This window comes from Marmota monax, unplaced genomic scaffold (genome assembly GCF_021218885.2).
Source record: "Marmota monax isolate L192 unplaced genomic scaffold, Marmota_monax_Labrador192_F-V1.1 WCK01_AAM20220418_F8-fsc00070, whole genome shotgun sequence".
NCBI lineage: Eukaryota > Metazoa > Chordata > Mammalia > Rodentia > Sciuridae > Marmota > Marmota monax.
The window spans coordinates 2,723,177-2,750,806 of record NW_026692116.1 but is presented as its reverse complement, the minus strand read 5'-3'; the positions used below and the strand labels follow the sequence as shown (position 1 = coordinate 2,750,806).

Below are 27,630 nucleotides of genomic sequence, written 5' to 3'. Positions count from 1 at the left end.
AACAATCTAATTTTTCTTAGAAAAAACCAGCCTTATATAACATGAAGTCTAGTGATCTTATAACAATAGTAATTTCTGTAATTGTCAAAATGTATATTTAAAAAAACTTGTTGCTTAAAGCAGAAGACTGGCAAACTTCAGCCTGTGGGGAAAATGTAGTCCATCACTGGTTTTGTGAATAAAATTTTACCAGAATACTGGCATGTTACTTCATTTATATGTTGATCTCTAACATCAGAGCACAGTTCTGTATAGACAAGAGGATTCACAAAGCCTGAAATTCGGGGCGGGAGGTGGGTGGGTACTGGTGATTCAATCCAGGGGTGCTTTACAGCTGAGCTACACATCCCCAGCCCTTTTCTCTTTTTTTAAATTTTTGAGACAGGGTCTCACTAAGTGCCTTTACAGAGAAAAACCTGCTGACTCTTGGCTTAAAGGGATAACTTTGGCTCTTTGAGAATTTATTTATAGGGAATTGCTGATTCCCAAGGTTTTTTTTTGTAACGGCATGATTGACCTTTAGTCATTTTCAAAAACCTGCTTACAGAATGTGGGAAGATAAATATTGAAATTATTTTCTAAAATATATTTTTAATTGGTGACTATATGTATGCATATAAAGTAAATATATATCCACTATAATGCCATAAATGAAGCCTCCCCCAAATTTAAATGTATGAAAGGCAGGATTATGAAGTTAATGAAATGACTAAAACTATCTCCAGTCAAGAATTGTGAGGCCAGTTGTCTATCATATTATACCTATATTTGTTTTACTGTGGGTATCTTATGATAAATTTATGATACTTAAGTCACTGCCAAGAGACTGCATAAGTGAGAAATAAAACTTAAAAATTATATATATTCAAAAGTCAGGCTGGGGTTGTAGCTCAGTTGGTAGAACATTTGTCTAGCATGTGTGAGGCACTGGGTTCGATCCGCAGCACCATATAAAAAAAATAAATAATTAAAATAAAGTTATGGGCTGGGGTTGTGGCTCAGTGGTAAAGTGCTTGCCTGGAATGTGTGAGGCACTGGGTTCGATTCTCAGCACCATATATAAATAAAAAAATCAAGGTCCATCAATAACTAAATGAATAAATAAAATTAAAAAAATAAAATAAAGTTATTATGTCTGTCTACAACTAAAATTTTTTGAAAAAATTTATATATTCAAAAGTATATTATAAAAATACATATTTTTAAAATATGAAAAACAAGAAAGTTTAAAGATCAGGTCAATAAAAACAAACTGTTCTCTCAAATATTTATTACCACAGTAATACAAACTATATTAAAATAAATAAAATACAATAAAAAAATTTTTCAACAAAATACTACACTGTTAATTTAAAAAGAAACACTTTCTGTTGTTTTAATAGAAACAAATATGCCCTTGGGTTTAAAATTAAGTGGGGATCCTTTTGTTGTTCATAAGTGTGGTGACTGAGTTTTTATATCATTGAGATGTGCCTCCTTCAAACAGTGTTACAATGTCAGTATATTACCTGTCTGATATAAAACAATAAAATAAAGTGGATCACTAAAAGTAAAATACAAGAAGCTGCATATAACTCATATACTCCTGAATGTATAAAAATAGAGGCAATGGTCTAAAATTATTCATAAGATTATTTTTATGTTAGATTAACTAGTTTACTGAGAAGTATCAGCTCAGAGGAGATACTAACATAAAACATATTTTTTTTCAAACTAATGCTTTTTACCTAGCTATGTCAAATCCCCAATTTTTCACATCTTTTAAAAATTTTTTTTTAATTATTTCTTACATACATCACATTAGAGGAGTGCATTACATTCATAATTCTTTTGCATTGCAATTCTTAATACAATAAGCAGATTCCATAGCTTTCTGGTTTTATTGTTAAAATTCAGTAGAGTACTGTTTTAATATCTATCTAAATCTTTCTCTCCATAACATTGACTAGATTCATGATTGGTGAGATCGGCAATAGGGAGTAGAACATAATCTGGTCTCCTGCTCCTCCATTTTTTAGGTCTAACTCTAAGGAAGATGCCCATTGGTAGCTGTGGTCATTTTACATAACTAAGCAGAGACTAAGATGGTAATAGGGTGTTGTCCTTGACTTTGCTCTCAGATGCTGGTGGCCTTTGCTGAGGTGGTGGCTCTTTTAGGGGGAAAAAAAAAATTCACCACTGCCTCTCGGTGTTTAAGGACTCTTCTAAGGGTTCATGATGTATGATGTCTGCCTAAGTGGGACACTGTTTTCTGGTCTTGATTCAGTATCCTCTTTCGTGGAACTACTAAGGTCCTCCTCCTTCCCTGTAGATCATGTGTAAATGGGGTGGAGAGTAGACTCTTCAACTTTTTTTTTTCTACATAACAATAACTATAGTCCCTTAACACCAGGATAGTTCTAGCTTGTCCAGCAAGCCTCCTACCTTTAGAAATATCCACATTAAGGTTATTCTCATAGGCTTTTCAGGCCTATTCCAAGTTCCCCCAAGAAATCGCTTATCACTTTCTTTTCTTCCATGATGGAAGGCCCAGGATGGGCTAGTTTTATGGATATAGTAAATGTCCAACTGGGACATGAAGGCATCCTATCCTTGTTGCAATTACTTCCTATCTTTATTTTTTATATATGATTCACTTGGATCTCCCTCCTAACTTTCATTTTAGGAAAATAGGGGAGGCATGTGCAGGAGAAAGAAAAGGCTTTCACTACAATTATTCTCTCTCCACAAAGCTGAGGAGACCACATATTGCCTTCCTTTTTTCAATCCCCTTAATTATGAAGGCTGGAGTGAATCATTGGTCAAAACTACATGAGGGGTTTAACTGTTTCTCAGTAAACTCTGCAGAGGGGTAATGATGGCATTCGTGAACCCAGCTGTTCATGGCTCTCTTTTAGCATATGGGCTGCTTCCTCAGTTACAATTTATGGGGAGGGAGGAAAAGTCCTATCCAACACAAAAATCTAAATTTAAATGTCCTTTTTTTTAAGATTTATTTTTTAGCTATAGTTGGACAAAATACCTTTATTTATTTATTTTTATGTGGTGCTGAGAATCGAACCCAGGGCCTCACATGCACTAGGCGAGTACTCTACCGCTGAGCTACAACCCATTGCAATTTAAGTGTACTTAAAATTACCTAATTAAAAGTCATATAATGCATACTATTTCCTCACATACCCAGTAAAAGGGAAGTACAATGTAAACAGTTCTTTCAAAATTTGTTTTTGCTGGGTTTTTTTTTTGTTGATGATTATGTGATCATTGTAGGAAATTTACACAATTTAGAAAGGCATAAATGAGAAAATAGAAATAACCTACAGTTACAAAGTACATTGAAAGAATGAAGTGGACCAGGGATGTAGCTCAGTGGTAAGGCTTTTGTCTTGCAAGAGAAGGCCCTGGATTCAATCCCCGGCATGGCAAAAAAGCAGAACAAAAAACAACCCAATGAAGAATCTAAGAATAATGTCCCAAGGGGGGTTGGAATGCATAAAATGGAATATTTCTTTAGACAGTAAATTGACCTTTGCGTAAACTAAAATAAAAAACAATCAGTATTCATACTCCATATGGAGAGATTGTAGAAGAAAACTAAGTACATTCTCCAAAGAAGTGGTACAAAGAAAGTACATACTTTTAGGGGAAAGAATCAATGAACCATGGTGTAACTCTTTGATAAAAGGAGAAGATAACTATATTTCTTGACTTCCTTTCTCCTAGTGTCAAATCCTAAATCCTTTCAATAACCCTCCCAAATCAATTTTATTTCACTTAAAATATTTTAACTAGTTTCTGATTTTTGAAAGGACACCATATGTGCTGTCATTTGGAACCCCCATTAGTTATAAACTAATTTTTTTATATTTAAAGTACTATTACAACAAAAATCTTAAATCTAGTAGGTAATAATGGGTGACTTAAAGTACTGGGTAAAGATTTCTGAGACTCAATAATTACCTTCTGAAAGAAATTACAGTAATCTCTTCTTAAAATATAGATTGCTACTTCTTTTAGTCCTTCTAGTCCATACATATCAGCCATATTGAGTATCTGACTAAAATGAAAATAGATGCACTTGTTAATTCTCCAATATAAAAATCAAACCATAATACACAGTGATTTCTTGATAACATATACTCTTTAAAAATAATTTGAATTACTTTAGTTCTAACTTTTTGCTTCACATAATAAATATTCTTTATGGACTATAACGACAACACAGGCCAAAATATGGAAAGCACTGACACTGATTCACTTAATGTGAATAACAAGTAAATCTGGAGATATTTCAAATTCCCCTCATTTTCTCAGTAACATATAGAACAAGATTTTTAGGAAACTGCTTTGAAAGTTGTAAATGTTACAAAAATCTGCGCAGCAGATTTGTGCAATAATAGTTTGGGGAGTGAATTCACTGATGGTTATCATGGTTATTGATGGTTATTGAAAATGCCTACAAATGACTCCAAGATTAGAACGCATGTAATGACTGCAGAGTTGCCTTTACTTCTTTCATCTGGTAAGTACTTCTGAGCACATACACAAGCTTCCAGTATTTAGACAGCCTATACGTTTTGAGAACATAAACTTTCCTATAGGTTGCCTGGGGATAAAATATTGGTACTTAATTTCTGTGACCTATGATATGTTCTCCCCCAAAATGTATTTATTCGATTCAAAATTAGAGGAACCCCAACGATTCTTTAAAATTAAAAAAGCATCTTTCACTCGTTTGCTACTAAAATACCAACAGAAAATTGGAAGAGTAAGGTAGAATTTCACTCTCCAGTAGAATTTCAGAAGTTTAGATGGTATTTCAGTATACAACATGTAAGAATCACATACTTGTTGGTCTTTGCATGCCTTTATATTCTGAAATAAATTTTAATGTTTTTCTTTTGCTGTTTAAAAAAGACAACCTAAATTTTAAAAATATAGAAGTATAATAACATTCAAAGTTTGACAAAAAATTGATTTTATTTTTATAAAAAACTCTCATTTATTTTCCAAAGTAAGATTTTTCTAAAATAATTTAAGTCTAAAAGACCTTTCTTAATCTTATTACTGTAAGTTATTCAGCTTTTCTTATTGTTTTTAGATATTTTCCACACACACTCAAAATATAGCTAGCAAAATTGATAATAAAAGTGAAGCTTCAGAGTCAAGCAAGGTGACACACACCTATAAATTCCACACTTGGGAGGTTAATTTAGGAAGATCACTTGAGCTCAGGAGATCTGTCTGGGAAAATAGCAAGACCCCATCTCAAAAGAAGAAAAAAAGTGAAGCTTCTGCTTCACTGATACTGCAACATAGCTCAACAAAGCAGAACCTGTAAAATATTAACACTTTTATATTTAAGCTTATTAAAAAGTAATACATACCCAACATTAGCTTTGTCTGGAAAGTCCAAAATTCCTCCATATATAAAATGCATCATAACATTCATTTCTACATGGTTTATACTGCAAAATAAAGGAAAACTCAAATCTAGAAATAATTAAGGTTTATCTAAATCAATAAATCATTCTATTTCCCATAAACTTTTAGCCAAAATAAAGTTCTAATCTCCATTCTTAAATAAACACTATGTAGGCATATCATTAATTTAAAATGAACTGCAGCTACGGACTTATACATAGGTTATAAAATGTACACTATCAAATAATTGATTATTTATCAAGAATCTTTTTCCATATTTTTTAGAGTCTGGGATGTTAAGAAGTCATTGTCCAACTTCTTCTTATTAAGAAATTATCTCCTCTGCTAGGATGCAGTACAGTGGTAGAGCACCTGCCCAGCATGTGTGAGGCCCTGGGTTTGATCCCCAGAACCATAAAATAAAGAAAGAAATCCTCTCTTCAGCATCTTTGATAAATTAGCCTCTGGTTTTGCTTAAGGATGGACAACTCTATTCACTAGGAAGATTATTGTTATACTGTACAGATTGTACTTGTAATACCTACACCTAGAGCTAGTGGCTCTAGTTTGACCAATGTCCTCATGACATAGCTGAAAAAGTAGACATGACTTAAGAAATAGTTGAGTGATAACCTTTATTATTTACTATAGCAAACTCTGAATTCTTAACCTCTGCTCTGGTTTGTCCCCTCTGAAAGTCATGTTGACATCTAATTCCTAGTGTGAGACATCAAGCAGTAGGACCAGATGGGATCTTTAAAAGGTGATTAGGGTTCTGTCCTCATGAATGAGTTAACCCATTCAGGTGATTAATGGATTAATGGGTTATCTTGATAGTGGGTCTGCTATAAAAAACAATTTGACTAAATCTCTCATGTGCTTTCTTTCTCTTGCCATGTGATATCCTGTGCCATCTTGGTACTCTGCCAATAAGAATATCATCATCAGATGGGCCCAATCAACCTTGGACCAGAGCCATGAGCCAAAATAAACATCTTTTTAAAAAAATATTTATTTAGTTGTAGATGAACACACAGTATCTTTATGTAATTTTTTAATGTGGTGCTGAGGATTGAACCCAGTCCCTCACACATGCGAGGCAAGCACTTTACTACTGAGCTACAGCCTCAGTCCCAACCTCTTTTCTTTATAACTATCCAATCTGTGGTAGTATATTATTAAAAAGCAACAGAAATGAACAATCTCCCTCCTCCTCTACACTCCAAATTCAGTCTTCTTTTTGTTATTTCTATCTTATTGATAGCATTTTCACAGGACATCTTTCCCCACCCTCTACTTCTCTGTACCAAAGGGGGCAATTTATCTGGCTGGTGGACAACCATTGCTGGTTCCTTAGGAGGAAATCAGAATGAGAGGTAATTTGATTTCTTTTTTCCTTTCAGCTGAATCAGTGGGAAGCTGGTGACTAGGAAAAAGTTAACCTGCTATACAGAATCAGACTTCTTACGTGGGTTGACTTAGAGGAATACAGTAAACAAGCTAACTTTGGTTCTTAGATCAAAGCACATTATACTGTTTTAACATTTTGATCAGAAATAAAGGAAATTTTTTCTTATTTCATCTGTTGATTCATTTTACTCTGAACATAAAGGAAGAAGTCTATTTATTAGAAACCCCTGACCCTGCTAGACAGCCTCTTCAGACCTCATTCATCTAGATGCCTAACTTAGAACCCGAGGTTCATCTTAATTCTCTTCCTCATTTACTCTGTCATATATACCTTCAAGAACTTCTTGAATTCAGGTTCTACTATCTATTTTCCCTCTCCCTGCCCTGGTTCAGCCTCTTGTTTTCTTTTTCTTTTTTTAATATTTATTTTTTAGTTGTAGTTGGACACAATATCTTTATTTCACTTATTTATTTTTATGTGGTGCTGAGGATAGAACCCATGGTCTCGCAAGGGAGCCACAACCCGAGCCCCAAGCCTCTCATTTTCTCCTGTCTGAACTAAGACAGTATCCTTTCACACAGGTTTCCTGTCTGAAATCTTCTGCTAGCATTCCATTTCCCACATTATTATCAAGTGACTTTGCTAAAATGCAAATCTTATTTATGTCTCCCACTTCTAAAATTCTATTCTCCAAAGCTCATAGAAAAAAGTCCAAATTCCCCAGTTTGGTATATAGACCTCTATCATCTGACCCCCCAGTTCTCCCTCTCTAGTAGCTGATGAAAGATAACTGAATTTACTCATTTTCTATACTTAAACAACTTAAATTCCTTTTTTATCTATGCCTTAGCACATATTAACTGTGCTTACAATGTTCTCCCTCTCCACTTATTTTATCTTTCAGACACAAGATTAGTGGGTCTTTATCTCTATTTCCTTAATACTCCTAAGGCAAAAACAAAAGCAAAATAAATAACAAAACCTCAAATGAGTGTTAAAAACAATAACTAACATTTATTAAGCACTTATTATGATCCAGTCCCTGAATTAACATGCACTTTGAATGCTACTGGCTCATTTAATCATCATAACAACTCAACAATAAATATTATTATTAGTCTCATTTTATAGAGCTAGACATTGAAATTGAGTAACTTGCTGGTGATCGAATGGCTAGTAATGCACTGGAATTTAAATCTAGGCAGAATCACTCCAAGTCTAGGATTTCAATCAGTACTCTACATATACTTTCATTATTTCACTTATCAAACTAATTTGCAGTATGTTTGTTTATGAATTTGTCTCTCTTTCTAGACCATGTTCTGTAAGGGCAGTATTGATGTCTTATTTATTATTGTATGTCTAGTGCCAGAAGAATGTCAGTATTGATTTAATACCACTGGAACAGAAGAATTTCCTTTCTTCATGTAATACTGGAGCTCGGTAGTAGAATCTTGATTGAGACAGTGTTGGTAAGAACCTCACAGATTACTAAGCATAGTTCCTAATATTTGTTAAAGGAACTAAACAAGAAACAAGAAGAAAAAAATGGAGTTTCAGAGAATTCAGGTGTTTACTTTGATTCTATTATTCCTTGAATAATATATGTTCAGTAAGTGTTTGATGAATGTTTAATGAATGACTTATTAGAACTCATACAGAAGAACTCAAACCTTCCCAAACTGGCCTCTATTATGGCTAACTAGTTTCTGCTGATTCCAAACTCTGATCTTTAATACTTAGAGAAAAAAGTGAAAAATCTGAATATTCTCACATATGTGTACATATGTATATAATGAAAACAACAAGGTTTAATCTCAGAACATTAAACCATATTATCTATAGTTTGTTAATCTAAAACATTAGCATGATTTCTAGAATGTAATGCTGCTCAATATACTTTTCCTCACATTTCTCAAGAGCCATTCTTGTTAACATTTATGAGAACTGGCTATTTATATTGAAAAGATAGTTTAAGACTTGATATGTTTAAGCAAAAAATAATGACTAAATAAAAACAAGAGTCATTTTATTAAAATAAGGAGCAAAATCTAGACACTTGAGCCTATGTATCAATATATGACAGCAATAAAAACAGCAAGAAACCAATTTCCTGCTGTCTTGACAGATGTTTTACTAAGATGCATTCTTGTTATCATGTTGCAAGTCATCTATGTTTTTCCTAAAACGGTTTATAAAGACATGATCAAGTGACCTAGAAAAATAACAAATTACTTCAATAGTCCACGATTTAAATGGAAAGATTTAAAGCATTATTCCAACTAAAGTGTAATCAGATAAAAGCTTATAGGAGATGAAAACATTACATATATTCAAAATTAGAAAAACTAACAACTAATGAGAGGACAAAGATCTAAGAGATCGATGCACCTACTCTATGCAATTTCTGTGTTTCTAAAGTTTCAGGCACCTATGTGGGTGGGATTATAGGACTCTAATATGCCCACCTCAAAAGCACTGGTGGTTCTTTCTGTAAGAACAGACAGGATTTCATGCTATTCTATTTGTAGAAAATATGCAGACTTACAATAGCTACATAGTTTCAAAAGAAGCTGTTGATAATGCAAAGCAGTCACTGAGTTCTGGTATTGGAAATGGCCCTCACTTGAACTTTATTCTCTTTAGAATAAAGAGAAATTCTAGAGAAATTAGAAAAAGACAAATCATAATGACATACTATGTACCAAGCACTATGCCAGGTTTTTTTGTTTGTTTGTATTTTTACTATACCTCACTCAATCCTTTCAACAACCTCAGGAAGCTCACGAAAATTAAGGAATTTTCCTAAATTTAAGAAGTTATGGCTGGATATAGGATTTCCTATAAGGACATCATAGTTCACAATCTTTCTATTATACCACACTCTCCATAGAAACATCTACCTGGGTTTATAATATGGTAACGGAAAAAATGGAATTGGTTTTGTAAATTACTTTGTTACAATATAAAATTCCCTGAAAGATGTGATTTTTTTTTTCTGTAAGGTAAAATTCCTCAATCTGTTTTAGCCTTCCAATAGCATTTATATGCCACAATATTAATGTGGCATATAATAATCTAAAATGGCAATCTGAACACAATCAGTTTGATATGTGATATAATAGGAAAGGGAAAAAAATCACAGCATTATATGATAAGAATAATGATAAAAGGATGTAGATTAAACCATGCAGCCATCAGAAGATACTATCATCTTTTATTTTAGTGTTATAAAATCTTCCTTGATGAATGAGTTGAACCGAAGAGAAATCTATCCTCATTTCCAGCGCATTAGCAATAGGAATAAATGTACCAATTGGAAGTGAGCCTCCACTGCTCATACAGCAGTGTGGGTAAGAGGATCCAGTAGGTAAGGTGCAGAGCCTTGCTTGCCATAGAATAAGTGAAAGGAAAATACTACAAGAAGCATGAGCCTGGTCATGGCTGGCACTAATACAAAGTATAGTCTGCTTATTTGGATAACACTTGGAAACTAATTTGGCTACTTGTATTTGACCTTCCTTGAATAAGCTACTAAATTTGGTCAGCAGTAGTCTGGTCATATTATATAGGAAAATACTTATCATAAAGATGGAAAGTTACAGGTGAGAGAATAGAGACCAATGACTGATGCCACTATTTCTTTTCCACTGACCTCTTAATAAAAAGACCTCATCTTCAAAAGCCTGGGTATGTAAATGTTTAATCTGTCAGTTCATGAGGGATGATGAAGGAAGAATGAAAGACAAAGACAAGACTCCCCTTGCCTTTATTCCTATAGCTAAACTTAGAGGTCAACAATTATGTAAAACAGACAAAAGTTGAAGGGGCATCCATTACCAAATGGCCTTCCTGTAAGATTATAAGCCTATGTCATACATTCCCTAATGAACCTACCAGGAGCTTTAAGGTTCAATGGGACAAAATGTTAAAAGTGCTAATTTTAACAGTACAGAAGAGTACTTCTTGCTAGCTCAAGAATACAGGTCAATGGGAAAACTTTTTAATTTCTTCAGTGACCAGTGGAATGAATTCTGAACTGATAATTAATAAATGTGTGATTTATATTCTACATACATACTTATTTACCTGGGTAGACATTTAACTTTAAAATACCTTCTCTATCTCAAAGACTGATTCTAAAAATTAGGGTATACTAAATGTGGAAGAAACACAAAATATATAGTATTATTGTCAGATATTATTACTTCAAATAGAATCATTTGAAGACAGGAATAAGATATACATAATAGGTATCAAGTAGTTAAAAGTATCACTAACCTAAGACACTAAAATTTATTCCATGGAAAGAAATTACTTTCCTTTGCTAATTAGTAAGATCCCATAATCATACTTCTTTTGACTTTTGCCTCACTACACAGACTTATATAATTTTTAATGAATGCCAAAAAGTTAAATTCTGAGTCAAACTAGTATTATTTTTTATTTGAATTGTTAATGAATGCAATTCTAATTAAGAGTGGATTGACAGTTTAAAAAATGAAGTCTAAAATATATGAAACATAGCTGTTGGACAAGTTTTCAAAATTACACAAAGTATAATTTTGATTATCCTTAGGATTGCCATACTTAGAGACTCTGGCTTTTGTTAGCTACCCTTCCTATATTCAGTGGATATTTCAAATTGATCATAAAGAAAGAGATCTTATCAGTAGGATACATATGTCTTTTAAGCTGTTTTTCAGTAGTGATGATAAAATGTCACCAAGAGATCCATTTATATATTCTTTTTACCTACAGGATAATAAAGTCTATAGCCTGGCATTTAAAATCTTCCATAATAATAAACTATCTGTTATGAACTGAATGTGTTCTCAAATTCATATGGTGAAGCCCAAACTCCCAGTGTGGTTATATTTGGAGATGGGGCCTCTAAGGAGTAATTAAATTTAAATCACAGGTATGGAACCTAGATCTGAGAGATCAGTATCCTTACAAAAGACACCACAGAACAAAAGCCATGTGAGCACATAGCAAGAAGGTAGCTACCCTAGTCAGACACCAACCTTGCTGACACCTTCATCTTCAACTTTCAGTCCTCAGAACTGTGAGAAAATAGGTTTCTGTTGTTTAAGCCACCCAGTTTTGGCATTTTGTTATAGAATCCTGAGCAGATTAATGTACTACTTCTATTACTTAATGCTCTCTCCTACCTCTTGTTTCAGAAAATGTTATTTAGTTGAATTCTACTACATGAGAAATATTCACTGATCATACAGGCAAAACAGATTCACAAGTGCTTCATATGAAGTATTATTTGCAATCACTTATAGTCACGCTGTCTTGTAAAAATTATGCTTACCCTTGAAGAGTAATGTACTCTTGGGAGCTTTCAGCCCAACATCCACTCAGCATTGCAGCAAAATAACTGGATCTGGCACTTAAAATGGCCCTAAAGGGAAGAGGAGGGAAACATTTATATACTATGTAAAAACGTAATTTTTATAAAACTGTTCATCTTTACCTAAAACTCAGCAATCTATTTTGTCTTGTTTGTATTCACTCTGCAATTATTACAATAAAAATTAAATCTTTTATTTATGCCTAAGTGTTTTAATTACAATGCCGTTATCTTTTAACTTTTTTTATTTTGAAAACTCTTTAATTTAAATAATAATAATTAAAACCTTTCCAATTACTAAAAGAGTAATATATCCCTAAAAATGGAGAAATAAAGACCTAAGATACTACTTAACAGGAATTGTTGAGGAAACAGCAATAAGAGAAAGACTGCAATTATTTGTCATTTGAAGATTTTTTTAAATTAAAAAAGAGACAACAACAATAAAAGTTCTGAGTTCTCATTCAGAACTCACCTAAATAAAGCCCAGGAAAGGTTATATCTTAGGTTTGAGAAAATGACAGGAGCGATTATTTTCAATTTCCATTCTATCTTCTCAAATAAAATGTTCATTCATTCATTCTGTAATCCAACAAATATCCACTGGCTTCTGTTCTGTGCTAGACATTATTCTAGATGCTGGGAACATGATAGTTAATGAAATATAGAGGAAAATATCCCAGTGGAGGATGGTATGAAAGAATTAGAAAAATAGGGAGAAGAGAAAGACATTTCTGGCAATGGTTTACTAGATTGTCTCAGACCAATCATCCTCTTGAAAATAGAAAAGGCGGAATACGTATAACATACACACATACACGAGAAAATAAAACATGATTTAAAAGCATCAGAACACTACCATAGTTGTTAGACAAGTTATATGAGAGAAGACAGAAGAGAAGACTCAAACATTTGAAGTAATTTCTTCCACTCAGGTGACTGCAAAATCAAAAAGAAAAGCAATGTTTGGGAAGCTAAGAATAACTTCTGGCATCTTCAAAGGCTGGATGGGACACAAATTACAACTTGGGAGCTGGGTGTGGTGGTGCACACCTGAAATCTCAGGGACTCAGAAGGCTGAGGCAGGAGGATTGCAAATTCAAAGCCAGCCTCAGCAATTTCTTGAGGCCCTAAATTACTTAGTGAGATCCTGTCCCAAGATAAAAAATAAAAAAGGCTGGGAATTTAGGTCACTCACTAAATATCCCTAAATTCTATCTCTGTCAGGAAAAAAAAGAAAAAAAAAAAAGAGCTTGGGTCTATCAAAAAGGAGTAGTTCTGGTAGCTAACCTAGGATTTGGGTTTAGCCCTGAAGGGTCATACCCTAGGATGAAGAGTGAACAATAAGTAGACAAGTTCTTGTTAGAACAGAAGTCCAGTTTTGAATCAACTCAATCCCTAACTGGAACAAAGCAATCAATATCTAGTTTAACCACTACCCAAAAGCAAAAGGAAGTCCTGTTTGCATTAAAATAACATAACCCACTTGAGGAAACAGCAATAAGAAAGAGGCTGCAATAATTTGTCATGTGAAAATTTTTTTTAATTAAAAAGGAGAACCACAACAATAAAAGTTCTGAGTTCTCATTCAGAACTCACCTAAATAAAGCCCAGGAAAGGTTATATTTTAGGTTTGAGAAAATGACAGGAGAGATTATTTTCAATTTCCATTCTATCTTCTCAAATAAAATGCTCAATCATTCATTCTGTAACCCAACAAATATCCACTGACTTCTATTCTGTGCTAGGCATTATTGAGTCCAGTGTGGTGGTGCATACCTGTAATCCCAGCTATTTGGGAGGTAAAGGCAGGAGGACAGCAAGTTTAGGATCAGCCTCCAAAAAAGACAAGTCACCAACTGGGAGAAAATATTTGCAAATCACTTATTAAATAAAGAACTTCCATACAAAATATATAAATAGCATAAAAGACAGGAGGGGAAAGGGAATAGATTCTAACGTTGTACATAAAGATATATAACACTAATTAAAGGTACATGGTAATAACAATGCAAGTGAAAAAAAGCAAAAATTATACACATTAGTGAAAATAAACAAAAATTTAATTAGTTGGCATGGTGATACATCCATATAATCTCAAGATACTCAGGAGGCTAAGGTAGGAGGATTGCAATTTCAACTCTGTTATGGTTTGGATATAAGGTGTCCTCCCAAAGCTCCTATGAATGCAGGAATATCCTGAGGTGAAATGATTATGAGAGCTGTGACCTAATTGGTCCATTCTAGCTTGAATAACTGTAGGAAGGTGGAGCATGACTGGGTCACTGGAGGGCATGCTCTAGAAGGTTGTTCTTCCTGTGGCCCATCTTGACTGTGTGTGTGTTTGTGTGTCTGGCTGTCTGTTTCTCTCTCTCTCTGCTTCTTAAATCCACCATGAGCAGCTTTCCTCCCTCAGGCCCTTCATAATGTGCTGCTTCACTTGGGCCCAGAGCAATGGAGTCAGTCATCTACAGACTGAGACCTCTGAAAATAAACTTTTCCTGCTCTAGGTTGTTCTTGTTGGGTATTTTGTTCACAGTGACCAAAAGCTAACTAGAACAAAGTTTAGCGAGATCCTGTCTCAAAACTTTCAAAAGGGCTGGTGATATAGTTCAGTGGTAAAGTGCCCCTGGGTTCAATCCCCAGTACAAAAAAAAAAAAGAAGAAGAAGAAGAAAACGAAAAACTAAAATTCTAAAAAAGTTTTAAATCTCAATTAATATAAAAGGCAGGAAAAGATGACAAAACAGAACAAAGAAAAAATGAAAACCAAAAACATGGTAGACTAACCCAAATGTATTAATAACTACATTATATAAGTGGTCTAAATATTTTAATTAAAAGGAAATTATGAGAATGGATTTTAAAAGGTAAGATATAATTATAAGAAATTAATTTTAAACCCATTTTAAATATAAAGACACAGAGAATTTAAAAGTAAAGGATGTAAAAAGATATAACCTACAAAATCAATCTCAAAAAAGCAGAAATGGCTATATTAACAGAGTATACTTTACAAGGAATATTACCTGGGTTAAAAAGAGATGTATCATAATTAAAAAGAGCTCAATTCATCATGAGGAAATTGTCATCCCAAATATGTATGTACCAAGTACAGTTTCAAAATACATGAAGCAAAAACTGAAGGAAACTGAGGGACAGACAGACAAATTCACGATTACACTTGGAGACTTCAACACTCTTCTCAGTAATTAATAGAACAGGTAGACAAATTAGTTAAAGATATGTAAGACTTAAACAATACTGTCAAACAATTTGACATTTATGAAACACTCTACCCCAGTACGGCACAATACATCTTTTCAAGTACATAAACATTTACTAAGACAGATTGGGTTATCAAACACATCTCAATAAAGTGTGTTGAAAATAAAATATATACTATGGCCACAATGGAATTAAATTAGAAATTAATAAATAGCTGAAAAATTCCCAACAGTTGGAAGTTAAATATACTTCCAGATAATCCATTGGTGAAAAAAAGAAATTAAAAGGAAAATTAGAAAATACTCTGAGTGAAAATGAAAATATACCATAATTTGCAGGATGCAGCTAAAGCAGTGCTTAGAAGAAAATATATAGTTTTTAAGTGTTTACCTTAGAAAAGAAAAAAGTTCTATATCAGTGATCTATGGTTCCACCTTTAGAATAATAAAAAGCAGCATATATTAAACCTAGAGTAAGTCAAAGAACAAGAAAAGGTAATAGAACCTGATAATAAAGTGAATATTTAATGTACTGCTTGTATATAATTTTTATTTTTCTATATAAGAGGACAAAGATAGATTTTTGATTATTTGTTTGCCATGCTGGGGTCTGAACCCAGGACTTCACACATTCTAGGCAAATATTCTACCTCTGAACTATATCCCCAGCCCAGCCAAAGATAGTTTCTTTAGAGTATGACTGAGTCTATATAAACACATTTTAAAATATTAAGCAATATATGATTCTTTCCTAAAGCATGGAAAGCCAAATTAAAAAGAAAATTTTTAATTATAAAATATCTGTAATAAAACTCTGAATCAGAATTTTATGAAGTAAAAATTTTAAGTTCTCTCCATGCTTCCTTGTTTACTTCAAGTCTACTCTATACAAATAACCAATGTTAACAGTTTATTAGATATCCTACCAGGTCTTTTTTCATGGCCATCTTTTCTAATATATTAACAATGTTGAATTTCAATAAATACAATCCATTTCATACTCTGTACTTTGTTTTGTATTTCTTTGTAAGTCTTACTTTCAGCATCAAATATAGTATTTGGCACATAAGTGATCATTAAATAATTCTTAATGAAGAATATGATTAGAATTTTATCCTTCACTCTATATACTCTACCTGACTAGACTGAGTGGCAAAGATACATAAATATATAGCATGCCATGATTTACCAGTTATGAAAATGCATCTCTCTGATCATAAACTTCGTAAACTGACCTAAGGTCTCAGCTATAGTATTCTGGAATCCAAACCATACTGGTCCCAAAGCCATAAATTAGTCCCTGCAAATGAGCCTAGAAGGGATAATAAAGGCAGATTTATTCGTGGGAGACAAGAATTTCTCCAAAGCCTCTGGCTTGGGAATTTTTTCAACAGCCTTGCCAAATCTCCTGTGGAATTGTACTGTCTACGATGTAACTTCTTTCCTTTCTTATTCACTCAGGGTCAGATTGGGATTGCAGTCTTATAGCTTTCTCAGTCTTTGGCTTCCTCCTCATATTCTCTCACATGTATTTACCGGAATAAATTCTTTGCAAGTCTAACCCCATCTTTGTGTCTGCTTCTCAGAAGATTTGAACTAACACAGCATGTTAGCCATTTCCATCTGAGTAATATTAAAAGCATCTGAGGCTTAAATGATTGCCCTGATCTTAAAATAGAAACTCAGAAAACATCCTTATTTAATTAGGATCATGCCTCAGGTAAAATAATAAAAATAATAATGCAGCAATAGATGGCACGGTGTATTAAAAATCTTTGCTAAATCTTTTAAAAAATATGTTCCTACATGTCAAAAACTATTTTCTCCTTTGATTAAATTTAATATCAACTGACAATGCTGCTTCTGGCTCTATCAAAAATGTCCTAATTTCCCCCTTGCTGTTGCTTTGGTATGCTGCTCTTCAATACGTCCTAATGTTAGCTGAACTAGATTCACTATTCCAGGCAGAACAATGGCCTGGATTATTCAGAAATGCTCTAGGAGAGGAGTTTTTTGTTTTGTTTTGTTTTAAACTGGGTCTAATTTTTAAATATTTTTTGCTTAAAGAGTTGTTTGTGTACACATACTTGTTTTGCTTTAGTTCCACATAACTAAATATAGATTAAAACCAGAGTAGTGAATATAAATTTTCTGGAGCTGTCACTATTAGTCATCCTGCTTCTTAGCAAATATTTCTTAAATTTTTTTTTCTGTGATGGGGATTGAACCTAGAGCCTAGAGCCTTGTGCATGCAAGGCAAGACCTCTACCACTGAGCTACATTCCCAGCCTCCTTTGAAAATATTTTGGAAATCATTACTTACAAAAGGCCACTAACTTTCTCTTGAGATTTTATGGTATCCATTGACCACACCTTTCATTAAATTAGCTTTTCCTAAATTAAACTGTTAAGTACAATGGATATTCTATTATCTAACACAATTAGAACGGGTAGTTTTTTTTTGTTGTTGTTGTTTGATTAATCAGAAAAAAGATCAAGATTTTAAAATCAATTTTTATATAACAATCATCTTATCCTACTTTAAAAAACAAATACACATTCATTCACAGATCTTTCACTGTAAGATCAATCTCTTTTTAAAATTTTTTTAGTTGTTGACAGACCTTTATTTTATTTATTTATATGCATACTGAGAATCAAACCCAGTGCCTCACACATGCCAGGCAAGTGTGCTATGGCAGAGCCATAAACCCAGCTCCAGATCAATCTCTTTTTAAATGTGGGTTTGCTAATTAAAGTTTCATCTTTCTTGCAAAATCTACATGTTTATACATTATTGTTAGTTCAAATTTCTATAAGAGAATAAAAACTTTTATGAAGTAATTTGAATACAGAATCCATTTGACCCTTTTTCTTCAAAGGGCCAGACTGTAAATATTTAGGGTTTTTTTCAGGTCCCTATTGCATATTCTTCTTTGTTTTTTGCTTTTTCATATAAAAACAATCCACTTACTACATTTAGGTCATTGTTTGTTGACTCCTGACATAAGACAAAGTAGAACAGGCAATGTTATGTCTCTTTTATGGATATCTAACATATACTTATAGCAAATAATACATACTTTTGAAAACTTACAATACGTCAGACACATTTAGGTATGCTAAGTACTTTATGTGCATTATCTGATTCAATCCTCACAGCCATCTTATGCTATAATTACTATTATTATTTGTTGTACAAATAAAGAAATTGAGACTAGAGAGATTAAGTAAATCCCCCAATTATTAACTAGTGAAAATAGAATGCAAACTCAGGCTGACTTCACAATTACTAAGCTCTGCTACTTCTAAAAAACTTTTCAGCCAGTATACTCAAGGACATATAGATTGTGGCATGATCCAGACTACAACACTGATCTTCTAACACTATATTGATTTGCTAAATATTCACAGAAACCTACATTATACAGGGAGATTTAACAGCATATTAGCCCAATGAGTGAATGTTTAGTAGTATAATATTAGGCACTGATAAGAAAGGAATACCAGATCTTGAATATTACCAAGATAAAATTAGGAATCACTACCTTTTTCAATAAGGACGATCTTAATTACAGAATGTAGAGTGCAACAAATAAATTATCTTAAAAACATAACATTCAATTTGTCTCACTAAATATTAAAATAATAAAGCACATTATAAAATAGGAGATCAGCAATGCAATAGATCAGGTAGGTACTTAGGGTTAGACTAAAGGTGACAAGAGGAAATACAAGCCAAGAGAAATGTACACTATCCTGATGGTATTCACTTGGTAGAGGACAGGAATTCAGATAGGAAGATAATGTTACAGAGGTCTACAACAAGGGATAATGTACTGCACAATTCCAGAATACAATATTCAGAAAAGTAGAAACATAACTAATAATTGGGATCTAAAAAAACTAAGGGATCCTTAGTGCAACTGGCAAGACAATCTTTTATTATAATCCTCCAACCTCTAAACAAAGAGAGCTCTCTTCATTTCTGCTTCGAGTAGAAGTGTTGGCGATAAATAAAGACAAAGATGAAGGAAAGCATGAAGAAGTTATATTTTAGAGAGGGTAAGGCCTATTTAGAGGGAGAAAAGTGTGGTAAAGTGTGGCCTTCCTTAGAGGTCTACTGCTAACCTATTCTTCTTTGGATTAAGGAGAAATGCAAGTGATTCAAACCATGTTTCACTGCTTGCTCCTTATAAATAATGGGCATAGAGGCTGTTGCTACTATCTGCCCAAAAGCTTATATTAAAGGCCTATCCACTGTAATTGTGATGACAGCTAACACATATGGTACTATGTGCCAGGTGCTGTTCAAACTGTTTAAGTATATATAATAAGCAACCCTCATAATCACCTCATGAAATAAGTACTTGTATAATTCCCATCTTTGATGAGGATACAAAATGAATAGTTAAATGGCTTACTCAAATCCATGCAACTAATATTAGTGAAGCTGAAATTAAAACCCAGGAAGACTGGCTCACAGTCCACACACACTTAATCAATCACTGTTAACTAATATGGCTTACGTGTACCACTATCAACAAGTGATTGACATCAGATTGCCTTTAAGTATATAAAATGCTCTAGACATTGAAGTCAGGATCAGGTAAAGAAGGACAGTGCAAATGGAAAGATAATCTTGGAAGAATTAGGTTATTAGAGATGTGTTTAAGTAAGCAACTTGAGCATCAGAAAACGATTAACTCAGTAGAAGAGTAAATTCCTAAGTTTCCATAACAATTTAAACATATGAAACTATCAAACTGGACTGATTTAAATGTTGAAACCTTAACTGAATACAATTAAGATCATAAATTTTGCATGGATCTTTTAATATATGAGTACATATAATTGAAAACAATTAAAGCAGTCATGTGAAAAATGCTGATAATGATCATCTAGAACAAGAAGTATTTTTAAAAGTTCTGATGTTGGGCTAGGGTTGTGGCTCAGTGGTGAAGTGCTCGCCTAGCACATGTGAGGCACTGGGTTTGATCCTTAGCTCCACGTAAAAATAAATAAAATAAAGGTATAAAAAAAGTTCTGATGTTGGGTTTTAGAAGAATATGCGGGTTTATAGCAATATGTATTTTCTGAACTATGACCTAGTATTCCTTGAACTACATAATAAAATTATTATGCAGTAAACAGAGATGCTCAAGTTTGAACTACAAAGGTAACCTTGTGATTTAGAATTTGCTATTGTAACTTACATAAGGGCCATAAAGTAGTCAGAACTTAAAATTCTCCTCAGGAAATTGCCTTCCTAGTTAATATGAATTTCTTTTTTCACTGCGAGGTAAACAAAACAAACCAGAAAGTGAGCAAGTATTGTTCTGGAATACAAACCTAATATTCTGGATCCTGCTCCTAAAACACAGTTCTGTTAGCTCATTCTTAAACAGCACACAGAGAAAAGCCAAATATAGACACTGAGGACAAATTGCAAATGGTCACAGGGTCCGGCCTTCCTTGTATGACAGCATAGCTTTAAGGTTATATAAGCAGAACTTTAGTGGAATGCACATATGGTCTCAAGAAAAATCTGGACATAAAATTAAATAAAATCTTAAATTATGTTGGTAAAAAAGAGACACGTGCGCACACACACATCATGATTTGATTTAGAAAACGTACTCATAAAAATATATGGATTAACTCATATTACATTTTATATTTTACTATATGTAATGTGGATTTCATAAGAATTAGAAAAAAAAGAGTCTATGTATGTACACAGATTTATAAAATACATATTCCCAGAGAGAAAAATTCAAATTTTTAATAATAAATAGTCTGGTTCAAACCGTTAATCCTAGAATTTGGCAATGTGTGCTGTCAATTAACTGGAAAAACCAGCATAAATTCTAAGTTGGTAGAGTCCTGTAATCTAAACCTACTGCTAATGTAATTAAGGGCTATGGATGCTTGAACCTAGAAAATTGCTCCTTGCTATTGCAAATAGTCTAGTTTTTCCTCTTAAGAGCATCAGAATAACTTATAAACATTCATATTTAAAACACAAACAGATGGAAGGAGTACTGTTTGGGTTCTTCAGATTTCTGGTTCTGATTCTAGCTACTAGTAAGACCCAGCTGTACTTATTTACCTTGAGTTCCAACAGATAATCTGGATTTCCTATGAATTTTTTTCTTCTTTTAAGCAGATTTTAGTGACTTGCAATCAAAAGAGCCTAACCTAAACAGGCAGCAGATTTTAATTTGAAATCTAAAAGACTAGAATGTATAAGCAACCCAGTTTTAAAGCAGAACAGGGTTTTTAAAAAGTACTCTGAAGTATTAAACCTCCTAATCAATGCTATTTATGAGAATCCTCTATTTTGTATCACAGAATTTGTGCCAAAATGTATTCAGAGAAAATACATGTCATTCACATAGAAATAACCATTCTTAATACTACAATGTCTATAAAATTAAAAACTGCATTAACTACATTTTCTGTGACAGTGGCTTTCAAACCCATTTCAAGCAACAAAACATTTTCATCTAATGAAATTGATGAAATCTTAGGTTTATGTCCAATGCAAAGAATAGATGAGATCTGGCCTGGCTGAAATGTGCACGTGCACATCTGGGTGAACCCATGTGTGCATATATGATCCTGCAGGCGGGAAATCCAGGTTTGATACCCCAAATTTTCCCCTATCAGAGACTCCTGAGGAGTCACTGTGGAATCACTATAGCTTACATGGAGTAGAGCTTGAAAACCATTGTATTAGAAAATGAGAATCACTCTTCTATACTCCAATATCACAACCAACACACCAAATCAATCACATCTACTTACCTGTGAGCTTTAAACCTTTTTCCATCAACATAAATATCAATATCTGGACAACAATGTTTCACATAAAGCTTCAATAAATCTTCTCCTAATTCAGATGCAGGTTCCAAGTCATAATTATCTTTAAAAGACAAAAATAAGACTAAATGAGTTTCTTTAATGTTATAAATATCCCCAAATTTTGTTTTTTAATATTAGCAAGTTTTCTTACATAATTATCTCAACTTGCTTAAACAGTGGTAAATTAAAATAAAAGAATTTTAAATCACCTACACTCTCTACTTTGACATATGTATTTTCATTTATACTTAAATATAGATATGCCTTTAAATAGATACACATATAAGCATAATATCACAAAATTATGCCCAAAATGAATTTAATTCATGAAAGTTTGACATTTTTCCAATTTTGATATTCCTTTCCACTATTTAATTCCTTCCCATTCCCTATTTGAAGTTGAATGTCCCCCAAAGGTCAATATGTTAGAAGCGTAGTCCCCAGGGTGGTGCTATTGGAAGTGCTATAGACCTTCAAGAGGTAGGGCTAAGTGAGAAGTCTTTAAGTCATTGGAGACATGTCCTTGAAGGAGATTTGTGGGACCCTGGCCTCTTTCTCTTTCACTTCTTGGCCATGAGGTGAGCAGTTTATTCTGACAGGTACTTCCCACCATTGTCATCTGGCACACCCACCAGAGGCCCAAAGTAATTGGTTTGATTGATATTGAACTAGAACCTCCAAAACTGTCAGTCAAATAAGCCATTTCTCTTTATGAGTTAATTATCTCATGTAGTTCATTATAATGATGGAAAGCTGACAAAACACCTTACTTTATGACAATATGGCTAGACTGATATGTAAACTGAAAGAAATTCAACTGAAATCAGTGGGTTATTAGAGAACTTACCATGAGATTAGTACTGGAAACAAGAGGTCTAGAAAATAAGTATTTAAAAATTTTTTCTCTTCTTCAAAAGATTCATCATTTAGGTAGTAGGAAATGAAATATAAAACATGTATACATAAGAAGGAAAAAATGCTATACTGTATATCATGGCTCATCACTGTATATCACTGTGTGTGTGTGTGTACATGTGTGTACGTGTGTATACATGTGTGTGTATGTGTGTGTGTGTATGTGTATGTGTGTGTGTGTGTGTGTGTAAACTACACTGTGCTAAATTAACATTTGACTTCATACTATATCCACCCTTTGAGTTCTTACATAATAAACTGCAACCTAACTTAGGAGTATATATTTTTGGTAATAGCCAGAGCTCAGCCAAACAGAAGCAGAAGTCAATGATTCATGCTTAACAACCTGAAAGGCTGAAGCTGCAGAATTCGAGTTAGAGGCCAGCATATTCAACTTAGTGAGACCCTGTCTCAAAATTTAAAAAAAAAAAAAAAAAAAGTTTTTTTTAAAGAACTAGGGTATGGCTCAGTGGTAAAACATCCATGGGTTCAATTTCCACTAGAAAGAAAGAAGGAAGAAGGAAGGAAAGAAAGAAAAGAAAGACAAGTAGTGACATGTCATCTAATCACAAGTAGTCAACAACTTAGATCATGTCCATTAAGACAAAGGCCTAACTGTAGTCCATCAAGCTATTTCTGTACTTTACTTCCATGGTCTGTCTATAAATAACTACTGTCAATGTGGTAGAGTAGACCCTTCTGAACCTCTTCTGATTCTGAGAGCTGATTAATTCATTAATGTTTCTTGTTCAAATAATTCAGATTTACTTTGTCTAAAGATTTTCTTTTAACAATTGTATGTCATACTTTGACAATCTAGAAAACTTTATTTAATTAGTATATCTGGTAAGGTTCATTCACTCATAACAGATTCCCACTAAACAAATTTACAAACCTGGAATATATATTACAATGCCAATGTTGGCTCTACTATCAAAAGAGATCCAGAATCCAACTACTACTCAACACCTTCACTCCTATACTTTAGTCCAAGCCACCAGCATCTTTCAACTGTTCTCCTATTCTTAACCTCCACAATCTATTTTTAACAAAGCTTCCAAAACTGCATTAAAAATGCAATTCATATTTTAATCCATCCAAGTTCAAAACCCTCTATGTCTCACTCCATTTCTTTTAGAATAAAAACTAAAGTTTTCAACAGTGTCTCAGAAGGCCCCATGACATCTGGCTCACTGTTACGATAACAATGACTTAGAGGCTGCTTTTGCTGAAAATACCAATTTTTCACTTGGTCCTGCAAATGTAAAAAACTTGGAATTTCTGCCTCCATTTGCATCTGTCATAAGCCTCTAATCCCAGCTACTCAGGAGTCTGAGGCTAGATGATCACAAGTTCAAGGGCCAGCCTCAGAAACTTAGTGAGACCCTATCTTAAATAAAATATGAAGGGGATGGGGTGGCAGATTAGTATGTGAGACCCCTGGCTTCAATACTCAGCACTATAAAAGGAAGAAATGAAGGAGGGAAGAAAGAGGGAGGAAAGACAAAAGTAAAAGAAAAAGAAAAAGCACAGTGGCATAAGCCTTAGTCCAGCTACTTGGGAGATTGAGGCAGGAGAATCTCACAAGTTCAAGGGCAGCCTCAGCATCTTAGCAGACCCTGTCACAAAACAAAGAATTAAAAAGGCCTGGTAATGTAGCTCAGTGGTAAAGAGTCCCTGGGTTCAATACTTTCCACTGAAAAAAATAAAAATAAAAAGATAGATTTTTAAAGGGGGGAGGTGATTAAGTCAGTATGTAATAGGTTAAATTTGAAATATTTAAGGTATTTTTAAACAGCTATGTCTAGTCAATAGTTAGATATAAAGCTCAAGAAAAAAATGAGAATACCATTTATTTAAGGAACAGAAAGATGATAGATACATCAGTGAAAAAGAATGAGGAGTGGTCAAGAAGGAAAATCTAGAGATCAGAATTTAGAAGACAGAAGTTTCAAGGAGAGCAGCACTAATATGAAAGACTGCAAGGGGGTTAAGAAGATGTGGACCAAACGTGTCTTAAATTGGCAACTGGCAGATTACTGGTAAGCATGGAGTTTTTTTTTGAGAGATGGAGAAAGCAAGTCAAATAATGGGGGTAGATGAGTAAATAAGCTCTTTTTACGTACACTTATTTGTTTTGCCACTTTAAAAGGCTGCTGTGGGGCCACTGGCAGAGCTCTACACTAGAAGCATGAAAAATGTCTATCAACTACCAGCTTATCAATTGCTCTGTATGGCCTTGAGAAAGTCCTTTATGTTTTGTGGGTATAAGAGTCCTTACTGAAAAAAATCAATCTGCAACCACTTACTTCTTAGGGTTACATGAGACCAAATGATATTAATAAATACTTCAAAGCCTAGACTGCCTAATCATTTATTCATAGATACAATGAATGTAACATAAAAGGACTCTCACCAAGATTAAATTAGTTTGGTGGTGATAGTTGCTGCTGCACAAAACATCAGTAATAAGACCCTTTAGTTAACAGGTATTTTCATATGTAGTAAATTCTGCTATAACATCTTTACACAATATTTTAGGGTTCAATTTTAGTATAACTAAATTTTGAGTGTTGTTAGGTGCAATTTCATATATAAAAAACACTTCAATGTCAATGCCAAAGACTGTACCCAGATGAATCAAGCCATGTAATAATATACAAAGCATATATGCACACACCTAAATATCTACCAGATATCTCAGTTTGCTTTATGTTATGAGCCATATCCATTCATTCATACCTAGTGTTAAAATTTTGTCTCTGATTTCAGATAACTCTTGGGACACAATCTTCTATCAATATTTGTGTCTGCACAGTCTGACTTTTCTGAGAAAAGCACTGGTAAACTTGGCTTAAGATGATTAAGCTGCAACATTCCTTGGAATCTAGAAGTAATATATTGCTCCAGATGGACTTAGAGACATGCCTCTCTAGGAAGCCATTTCCTTACATTCCAAGGTAGTCAAACTACCTTCCCCTCTCTCCCCTGAGGAAGATTTGTTTACCTTCCAAAGCCAAAGTTGGTGTTTCCCTCTTCCTCTCCATCTCTCTGGAGAGGATGACTAGCAGATAGGCAAGCAACCTGGAAAACTTAGTTTGGTATTCCTTTTCTGTGGTGCAATTCTACTCTACAGATAGGGTAACAACAGGCACTCACTTCATTGTCTCATGGAATCTGATGTCTGAGAACTGGCACTAAAATATTCTGTAATACATATGATCTGGCACTAAAATATTCTATAATACATATGATCCAGAGACATCAGGTTTCCTGTCCGTATATTTATGTATCTAATTATATCCTCTTTCTACCAATTCACAACAACTCACAAGCTTCAATCCTTCTAACACCTACTTCCACAAGCAATCTTAAGGTCTTTTTTAAGGTAAATTGTCATATGAATTCTAAGAGTTATGTATTTCTTAACCATTTGATATAAAACTAAGCTGCCATTTTTATTGGGTTACTATCTTTTTTTTTATAACAGCAATTTTTGTGCTCCCTGATGTTTTTTTTAAAGCGTATATTATAATTCAAAAAATTCTTTATTAGTACAGAACAAAATAAGGACAATGACATGTAGAGGTTTCAGTATTAAAAAGAAAACTGTGAATTTCAAATGGATTTATTCATAATAACCTTATCTCTAAGTACTTGGGGAAACTCAAAATTGATCACACTAGTATATTCACTTCTCTATGCTTATTTTTAAAAATATATCAGTAGAGCAGTTTTTGAAGTTTGATTTTCTCTAATTATATCAGATTATAATTATTTTCATGGCTATAAAATGTTCTAAAAATCCACCAAAAATACCTCACCATTAGAAATTAAACTGTCATCTCGATCATTAATATCCTCTGAAATTTCATGCTTCTGAAGAGAATAATCAGATGAATTTTTACACTTTTGAAAATTGAAGTCAAGTTTCTTTTGTAGTATCCCACTTTCTGCTTTCATTTTCCTACAAATTTCCTCTTCATAGTTTTTTATGTCTCTGTTTGATGAATATACAATCCTAAAAGACAAAATTTTAAAAATATTAATTAAAATAAGGGTGAGTCTTAAAAAGAAAAAGCTAGTTTCCCAATATGATGCTTTCATATATTACATATATGTATATGTGTGTTATACATAATAAAATATACATATAATAATTATATATGTATTAAACATAACTTTAAAATCCTTTTAGTTCTGGAATAACTTTGGAAAGGTAAATCTAAAATATACAAAATTTGAAAAGTAGTCTATAAAATTTTTTAGTGTTAAATGTAATATACAATGCAAAAAAAATTAGATAACTTAGAGGAAATGAACAATTCCCAGAAAGATATAAATTACAATAGGGAAACTGCCCTCATCAATAATGTCTTTCCTCAGAGACTGGATTAGTTATCATGTGTGGGTTATTACAAAGCA

At 33.3% G+C, this 27,630-nt stretch overlaps 1 protein-coding gene and 1 non-coding gene across 3 annotated transcripts in view; one reads left to right on the top strand and one right to left on the bottom strand.

Annotated features, from left to right (window-relative positions):
- Positions 1-27,630, bottom strand: part of Btbd8 (BTB domain containing 8) — a 92,372-nt gene that overhangs the window by 48,958 nt on the left and 15,784 nt on the right. For both annotated transcript variants that reach the window (XM_046461689.2, XM_058585176.1), the window contains 5 exons: positions 27,030-27,226; positions 22,234-22,351; positions 12,159-12,248; positions 5,388-5,468; positions 3,961-4,057 (listed from right to left, as the gene is read on the bottom strand). In XM_046461689.2, coding sequence (XP_046317645.1) covers positions 3,961-4,057; positions 5,388-5,468; positions 12,159-12,248; positions 22,234-22,351; positions 27,030-27,226 — 583 coding nt within the window. The remainder of the gene's footprint in view (positions 1-3,960; positions 4,058-5,387; positions 5,469-12,158; positions 12,249-22,233; positions 22,352-27,029; positions 27,227-27,630) is intronic.
- Positions 1,419-1,518, top strand: LOC124105511 (small nucleolar RNA U13). Its single transcript, XR_006855757.1, has one exon. It is a non-coding gene; the product is annotated as a small nucleolar RNA U13 (small nucleolar RNA).